Below are 8,943 nucleotides of genomic sequence, written 5' to 3'. Positions count from 1 at the left end.
CAGCGTGTACTTTTCAACGAATCCAAACTAGAAAAGGTTTGAAGAAATCATCATGTACTATTGGTCGGTGCCCTTTAAATGTTTGCAGTTGTATCTCTCAATGAGTTATGGCATCGTGGGAAAACTTTTAGGAGGGGAATTGAGGAGAGCAATAATACAGTACTTGGTATAATCCAAGTGTATCCAATAATGCCAATTGCTGTTTAAAAAAATCACTCGCATCCTTTCATTCATTTTTTTTTATTTGTCATTTTTTTAAACAGAAAATATTACTTCTCCTCACTTAAGACCACATTTATATAAAGAAAAATGATAGGGAGATCATATTTTTATACTATATCAGCGTACCATCTTATGTGGATGTGTATATGCCACATTAGTTAATGAATTTACATCATTGAACATTGATTGTATCCATCACTTGCTCATGGCTCGGTGGGCAATCCTCTTGGCCTCAGCGTCCATCTCGGCCATTTCTCCCTCTGCAAAGTACATAGAAGTATTGAAAGAGTGAGCGACTAAGAATGAGAATCCACTTAGATAAAGGGCACATATATTAAGGCTCGTGCAATTTACCTCTTAAAAGACCGACCACTCATAAATGGATTTCGGTAAGTATGGTGGCAATGGAGAGCTCCTTAGAAGGCAAGGAAGTGATGACTACCAACTGAAGTCCTTCCTCAGAGAATGAGACTTGTCCATACCATCAACTGCATAAGGCATTTTTAGGGACTAAGAAAACTTACATAGACCCAAGATACAGAGACTCATAAAGTTGGAAGAATGCAAAAAAGTTAGTTTTGTTTCAACCTTTATCCCCGAAGCACCTAGAGACCCAAGTGCCAGTCACTTTGACCTCAGCTGGGCTCTCCCAGTTTCTGCTTACAAGAACCAATTTTCCTTGTTGGGTTTTTGGTTTGAAGGATTTTCGGCAAAGAGTAAGCAAGAGCCGATTATGTAAGGCTGGGCTCTATCTGGAAATATTCTCTCTAGAGCATATACATGCTAAGAAATAAGCGAAAAACGTTGAGATTGATTTGGTGGGGAGCTAAATCTATATGGACTATAAAGCGGTGAAGGAAAAGGTGTAAGCCCCAGTTTGGGGTTGAGGTGATTTTAAAAAAAGCTCCTATGAAAAAAAGCTGGGAGTGTTTTTGGTGTTTGGTAAACTAAAAAAAAAGGGCTTATTTTGGAAGCTGCTGTGAGAATAAGCTGAAATCAAAGGAAAAAACTGAAGCTGCCATTTGTAGCTTTGGAAAACTGGCTTTTTTTCAAAGCACACAGAACTACAGTGCTCCTTTAATGAAAAGACCCACTATCAGACTGTTTTTTTTTCCAAAAGCACTTTTACAAAAAAGTTTACCAAACACTCTGCTGATTTATTTCACATCCGCTTATTCTCACAGCACAGCCGCTTATTCTCACAGCAGCTTTTTTTCAAAGCACAGCAATACCAAACCAGCCCTAAGAGTAGCCGAACGCCAGGCTTAAAGAGTTTGGCAGAAAATGCAACCCAACCGTGTGGCGGCTAGCTATGATTTTCTCCTACGACCAGCTCCCAGATGACGACATTGTTGGTAATACTATATCGATTTCTCAACTTTTCCAGCTTCAACTGGGTCATGATGCTCAGGGTATGGTTAGCGTTATGATCGCAAGCGTTGTAGTAATATTGGTTAACAAGGACTCCTAATAGATATGCGTAAGAAAGGCATACGAGCATCTGCAAACGCGCCTAAGGGACTGGTAACCCATGGCGTTTAAGTACGTCTAGCGAGTCTTCATCCCCTATCTCTCTAGGAGTTGCTTGGTCAGCGTCACACTTCAAGTCCTCTTGCGATAGCTAGAAGTAGACTCATATCCAGGAATGGATAACAAGGGAGAGTCATTCAAGTCCACAAGCAGCAGTCAGGTTTGCGGTTGACCAAAAAAGGTTGGCAACCAATTTGACCAAAGGTTTGTCGAACGTTTTAATGGAATCGACAGTATCGGTAGAGCTGATTGTATCGCTGTCGACTAACTATTTGTAGTTATAGGCTACTTGGTCGTCATTTAACAAGCCTGAAGTGGTCAACATTGCATGTGTGCTCGATATCTACAAGTAATTTCGTGATCTTATAAATGTAAATAAGGGAATAACTACAAATTAAGGTGCAGACGATTGGGTGAGCGAGCACTTAGTCAAATTGGAGATTCCAGACTGCTTAATCTACCTATGTCATGGAAATCTAACTTATCCTATTCATTAAAGGCATTGGAGTTAGTCTTACCAGCATGTGCGTGTGCCGACAGTGACTAAGAATGTGAATTTCACTACGAGAACCAGCAATTACATTAACATAACACAACAATCTACGAAATACAATAAGCATAGGAAGAGATAATTTACTTGAAGAAACAACGGCCAAGGAGTAAAAGTCTTGAGGAAGTAATTTTTAGGTCACCGGAGGAATAACGAAGGAAAACTAGCAAAGTCTCAGTATAGAGAGCGTGAAATAAGGGGAAGGGATTGTAATGAGGGAGGTTTACATAGCTTCGATTGTGTGATCTCAACCATTGATGGCGTGGTGCATGAGTGACGAGATCTCGACACGTGGCAGCCATGTACTTCGCTCTAAGAGTTGAAGAGACACAAAGCGACATCTAAGTGTATAAGGCCACGCCTACCTGCAATGCCTTGAATAAACATACGCCTTAATTACTCCGCCAGTCTATCAGTGCATGAGGCCACACCTGTCTGCCATGCCTTGAATACAAAGACACCTCAATTACTCCGCCAGTCTGTCAGTAACACGTACATCGAGCACCCAAGCGTCTTCTACTCATTGCACCAGATAAAGCACAGATGATACGTAGCCGAGATTGACATAACGATGAGTCATGTACACCCGAGACACTTTCTTCAACTGAGCACCATTTGAAGTCCAGATCGATCATTGCAACTCTATGTCCAAGAATGAACCCTTGACCAAGGAGTTTGGGGACTTATTAATGTTGGGCACTTTTAGGCCCACATAGTGGTGCATGCCGGGAAAGAAGCCATGAAAAGCCCAATAGAGATCAAAAAGCCCGAGGTCCAAGAGGCTTAAAAGTGGATACTTCCGAGTGCTAAAGTCGATTGCCTATGAGCTCAACCCAACCAGGATATGTAAAAAGTTTCCTGACCGCCAGGGCATGTGGGTAGAGTTGGCAAACTCACAACTTTATGGCATAACTCTAGAAACAGATCTACCCAAACATCACAATCAGTAACAGAAACCTAGGATAAGACATAAAGGTGGTCGAAACAGTGCTCGGATAAACGGGGTTGGATATCTAAAACGTTTGGGCCATATCACTCTGAAAAGATGCGCCAGCTCGACTAAGCACTTGTTACTTCACAATCAAATGCCGGGTCACTAGGTGAAAATGTGTCAATATGCTAGTCTACGTAGGTGGCGTATTAAATGCCAGATTGGAAAAACTCAAGATTGAAGGGTTCATTGAGGGCCTATATAAAGGGATGGGAACCTCCTGTATGAGAGTTGGACAACTGAAAGGAAAGAGTTCATGTATTAGATGTGCGTTATTTTTAGTCTTGAAATCCGAGCAACACATTGGATGTAACATTTTGAGAGATGAACCACTTAAATCTTTAAGTCCATTTCAATCCACATCCCAAGTCCATCAAGAATTTAGTATTTTAATTTGTTAACCTGTAAATCTTGAGTGTTAACTGTGACAATATTTCAAACAACCTTATGTTTTTGAAGATGAAGTTTTTGATTCTGATATTTATGAATAAACATGAATAAAATAGAAAGTTGTTTTTTATACTTCTTTAACCGTCTTCAACTTTTCCATCTGCCCTAGAAAAGACAAGATCCTTCAACTTTAGAGTAGTCTAATCCTCCAAACTCATGTGGTGTCCTAATACTCATGTTTTGACTTCTTAAAATACAATGAAATGTGATTTTATTCCACCGCCAAAAAAGTCCCTCTCAATCCACTTTGTGGCGGTAAATTCAGAGAATCAAACCCATAAACAGAAAATGGAAATAATAAAAAAAAAAATAATAATAATAAAAGATAAGATAATAACCATTTTTTGTGCATAAAATATAAGGCCGACCGCCCAATAATATGATCCATCTTACTTAGTGGGCCACTGGTTTTGCAGAATGTCTATATTATCCCTTTCTGCCAACAACCGAACATAAGTACTGGAAGGACAGAATTGTCAACCGACTTATGATATTTGCAGGGAGGGATAAGTCAATTCCTAACGGATTTAGATCCTCTCCGGATACTTTTACTCGGGATCTCAGAAATTAATGTATAGTAACCGTTTATTAAAGATCGTATGATCAAACTTGAATATTTTTTATATTTTTAAAATAAAGAAAACTCATTCTGCCTGAAAAATATAATAAAAAAATTATAACCGCACGATCTTTGATGAACGATTACTATGCATTGCGGAGAGGATCTAAATCCATTCCTAACGGTATGGAAAATTAAATAAGAAGCAACAAAATAATAAAACCCACAAAAGCAACAAATTAATTAGGGGTTGGATTTGGAGTGCTTCTTACATTTGTGAAAGCACTTCCACAAACAAAAAATATTTCATTTTTGTAATGTTTGGTTGGATATACTTTTGAATCAGAGCTTTCATGTCAAGTCATTTAACCTTCGAAAAAATCTATAGAGTACCTCATGCATTATTGCATTTGAATGTAAGAGTCTTCTGTATTTTATGAAAATGTTAACAGTTAACTAGCACTAAAACCTCTTTCATATAAGTCACTTAGTACTATAGTCTAATAGTATTTTTCTTTATTTGTAAGTGACATGTCTTAGGTTCGAATCTCATTGATGGCGAATTCGATACCAAATTAAGTTGCCAATTCTGTAACTTAATCGAACACCTCCCTCCCCTTAGTGTAAATATATCATTGTACTAAAAAAAACAAAAAAAAACCCTCATTCATAGAATTTTTCAAATTGTCGAGTTAAATTATGATGTATCTTTTTCATTTCGCCTAAAATGTATTTTGAATCCAAAAATTAATTTACTTTCTAAATTGGATGACTTCACATTTAATCCAACGCTTTTCAAGCAAAAAACAATTATTTTTTTAATGAAATGGTAATAGGCGTTCACAAAGTACAGCCTAATAAAGGTGGTCCATCTTAAAATCAATATCAATATTATCAAAATTGTTGGCCAATGAGCACAATTAGTATAACCACTATTCTAAAAATCCTCGTTTAAGAGTTAGGCGGTTAGTCATCGCCCCGATTAATGTCTAGGTTTTTGAAAATTAAAAAAAGACGCCTAGACTTGTTGAGGTGCCCGCCTAGACCTCTTATGCACCCGCCTAACCTGTCCAAATCCGCCTAGATTGCAACTTACTTAGACAAAAAATAGATAACTTTCATTTTGCATTTTATTTTTTTCAGTAAATTGTAAGAGATTTGTTGAATACTTAAATAAACATACATTATATGCTTGTTTCCCATGTTTTCATTATATTCCAATACTTCATAATATATATATATATATCATTCTATTTTGTAATTTATAATGTAATTACATATATTTATGTAGAAAAACACTTATTTACACGAAATATAATAAATTTACTTAAATCCGACTGGTCCGCCTAGACGCTAGGCTCTAGCCGGCCGCCCGACTAACGCCTAGCGCATTTTAGAACCTTGAGTATAACTTACAAACTTCCAATACCAAAAAAAATTAGTAATAAGTTGTATATGAACTCTAGTTTAGTGCTCTTTATCGACGTTTTAGTGGGAACCGGATCCCCTTATGAGCTTAGGAGGCTGAGCCTCTTAAGCAAATGATCCGGGTAGTTGAAATTTGATCCAATTGCTACAAATAGGGGGCCTCCCTAAAAGTTATAATAATAGCAGCCGTTTGATCAAATTTCAACGACCCGTGTGATTTGCTTAGGAGGCTCAGCCTCTTAAGCTCAGGAGAGGATCTGGTTCCGTTTTAGTGTACATTGAATTCCATTTTATTTTTTTATTAAAAGAAGTTCTTTTAATATATAATTTACAACATTAGCACATAAAAAAAAAGTCTAGTTTAATCACAAACAAAAGAATAAACCACTTTTTCCTCACTATAAACAAGAAAATACAATTAATTTTTTTTCACAACCTTTGAATTCCACTTGACTTGAGTTGTCCACACAAACGGACAGCTCCCATCACTACCTCTTCTACCTCCACCGCCCATTACATTTATTTTTTTGTCAAATGATAAGTTTTGTTAAATTAGATGTTAAATTAGTCACCGATAGAATTTGAACGCACACTGTCATACAAAAGCTCAACATCTTTTCACTACTGTAGTAAGGGACCACTTATACATCTAAACTGTATAAAACCCGAACTCATTTTTTGAAAAACATATAGGACCTCAGAGATGCAAAGAGGAAAATAAAGCAACCCCCATCTCTAAAGTGCCCTTAGGACAGGGTCCTCTGAGTCTAACCAACGCCAATTTTGTTTTTTGGAACAAACGAAATTATCTGCAACTCAATACTATGGTTTGGTGATATTCCTCTTCACTTAGAAGTGAGAGGTTTTATGTTCGAATCTCATGGATGACGTATTCGATACCAAATTAGGTTGCCACTATGTAGCTTAGCCGAACTCCCCCTCCCCCTACTGTAAAAATATCAATGTACTAAAAAAAATGAAATTATATACCCCAAAGAAGAGGAGGTGGGCTTAACCTCACAATGACCAAGCAATAATATGGTTCAAATTCGCTTTTAATAAGAATCGAACCTAAGACCTTTCACACTATACTATAATACTAAGGGGCATCAACACCACTTCTTAATTAGGCACAAAACACCCCAAAAACCCAACAAAAAAAAAAAAAATTCGGTGGGATTTGTTGCGTCGGTGAATTTGGATTTATTTTGGGGATTTAAAAATGTTTTCTTTTGTTGGGTTTCAGAGACGTGGAAGCCTACCCAGACGACAACCTTAGTGGCCAAGTAGCATGCAAAACCCCTCCTCCCACCTCTCTCTCTCTCCTCCAGAAAGCAGAGCCCTCCTTTTGCACTCTCAGACCGAACAACAATTGAAGGAGGAGAATTGAAGAGGAAGAAGATGGAGTGCGGCGGAGACACGGCGAACAGGAAGAGAGCGGTGGAGAACGACAAGCCATACAAGGGGATAAGGATGAGGAAGTGGGGAAAGTGGGTGGCCGAGATTCGAGAACCCAACAAGCGCTCGCGAATTTGGCTCGGCTCCTACTCCACTCCCGTCGCCGCCGCCCGGGCGTACGATACGGCTGTTTTTTACTTGAGGGGTCCATCGGCGCGGCTCAATTTTCCAGAGGCTTTGGCGGTCGAAGGCGGCGGCTGCGGGTGCGGCGACATGTCGGCGGCCTCAATACGCAAACGGGCCACCGAGGTCGGTGCCCGGGTCGACGCGGTCGAGACCGCTATGCGAAACCACCGCGGTTCGGCCGGGGGGAACGGAGACGGCGCTGAGATTAAGCCTTGCGTCGCCGGATTCGTGGATCGGGTCGACTTGAACAAGATGCCCGACCCGGAGAACTCGGAAGGTGAGTGGAATTAGTGAGAGCAAAACAGAGAAAGGTTGTCTTAAATCTCTTTTGATTTTTAAAAATTGAGGGGTGGCTTTTGCTAACGTGCGCAGGGGAGGTGTGTGACTGCTGAAGCAATGATGAAGCTTTCGTCCTGGTCCTGGATATTAGAATTTCGCCTACTGCATCTTTTCTTTTTTTTTTCAACTTTTTTTTTGGTTCAGAAATTTTGGGCCTTTATTAAAAGGTGATATAAGATGTAAATTATGCTACTAAATTAGCTTATTTCCCCCTTTTTCTCTGTATTTACTCCTTTTAATTTTGGGTAAATTAACGTTTCCTCTTCTATGGAAATGGTTCGTCTGGTAGCTCAGCTGGTTTAGGAGCAGACTCCGAGTTCGATTTCCTCATGTATCGCTTTGTATTAAAACTTTCCTCTTATATAAGTGGTAATATGGTGGTGAGCTAGCAAATGTGGGAGGTGAAGGAGGAGGGCAAAAAATGGAAGAAAAAGGGTGGATTTAAGAGGAAGAGGAAAAAGAAAGAAAGAAAGAAAGAAAGAGGAGGGAATTGTTTTTACTTGTCAGTTTGGTAAGAACAAGAAGGGATCCTACAGTTGGAGGGGGAGGGGGGACACAAGAGGGGCCAGGCTAACCACTAAAGTTATAACTACTAGAAAGCAATTGGGATTTGAAAGAGTTAGGTATTTTTCGGTTCTGTGCACTGTTGCTGATTAAGTGTGGTTGATATATGGGTGGTGGTGGTCGTACTGGGGTTTTGGATGACGGAGGAGCAAGACGGCAAATGGGGCGCACAGTGCCCTTTATCGGTTTTGTCCCCCTATCGGTGTCTCACTCTCAGTCTTAGATTCTATTTGTGAGGTCAAATGGCACTATTGTTAAGGCTCTATGATCCCCCTTCGGCAGGCATAAGAGAGTGCTAGGATCGTGTGCTTGTGTTGGAGAGTTGTGTCTGGATCAATCGCATACACGTGAGCGCGCGCATGCCAATGTTGCATGCGCGCGTGTTGAAGAGGAATGGTAGGTGTGGTTGTTTACATGCATGTTGATTCTGACCGTCTTTGCTTGGAGTTGGATCCAAATATGATCAATACGTTCACGTGTTAAAATGAGTGTTAAGTTCAGTTGCGCATGAGCGTTTGCTGATTACATGCACATGCGTTGATGCTGGTCATCCCTGCTTTGTTGGATTCGAGTTTAAACCAACACGGGCGCGCAACTGATCCTAACATTGTTGAAAGAAAGCATAGAGGTTAGCTATAAACACTCAATTTGGCTGGTGACCAATGCATGAGCTGTAAGCCACGGTTTGTTTAGAACTTAAAAACCATTTCTTGCCACTTTTTGGTA

At 39.7% G+C, this 8,943-nt stretch overlaps 1 protein-coding gene and 1 long non-coding RNA gene across 3 annotated transcripts; one reads left to right on the top strand and one right to left on the bottom strand.

Moving 5' to 3' along the window:
- Positions 1-294: 294 nt before the first annotated feature.
- On the bottom strand, positions 295-2,466 carry LOC126604975 (uncharacterized). 2 transcript variants are annotated; one of them, XR_007616806.1, is made up of 3 exons: positions 2,390-2,466; positions 577-710; positions 295-482 (listed from the first exon to the last, which is right to left on the bottom strand). It is a non-coding gene; the product is annotated as an uncharacterized LOC126604975 (long non-coding RNA). The 2 variants fall into 2 exon arrangements; XR_007616805.1 differs by lacking the exon at positions 2,390-2,466 and adding an exon at positions 811-961.
- A 4,461-nt stretch (positions 2,467-6,927) lies between these two features.
- LOC126604974 (ethylene-responsive transcription factor ERF008-like) lies at positions 6,928-7,941 on the top strand. Its single transcript, XM_050272326.1, has 2 exons — positions 6,928-7,591; positions 7,687-7,941. Exons 1-2 carry the CDS (start codon positions 7,132-7,134, stop codon positions 7,704-7,706), a joined length of 480 nt encoding a protein of 159 aa, XP_050128283.1. The 5' UTR covers positions 6,928-7,131; the 3' UTR covers positions 7,707-7,941.
- Positions 7,942-8,943: the final 1,002 nt, after the last annotated feature.

This window comes from Malus sylvestris, chromosome 15 (assembly GCF_916048215.2).
Source record: "Malus sylvestris chromosome 15, drMalSylv7.2, whole genome shotgun sequence".
Lineage (NCBI taxonomy): Eukaryota > Viridiplantae > Streptophyta > Magnoliopsida > Rosales > Rosaceae > Malus > Malus sylvestris.
Note: the sequence above shows the minus strand (reverse complement) of the source record. Positions and strands in the feature narration are given on the sequence as shown.

Excerpts from the sequence above, each read along its gene's own strand:
- LOC126604974 (XM_050272326.1), top strand. The coding sequence starts at position 7,132 with ATGGAGTGCGGCGGAGACACGGCGAACAGGAAGAGAGCGGTGGAGAAC. Across the intron at positions 7,592-7,686 it reads CGACCCGGAGAACTCGGAAG|GGGAGGTGTGTGACTGCTGA; the intron begins GTGAGTGGAATT and ends TAACGTGCGCAG.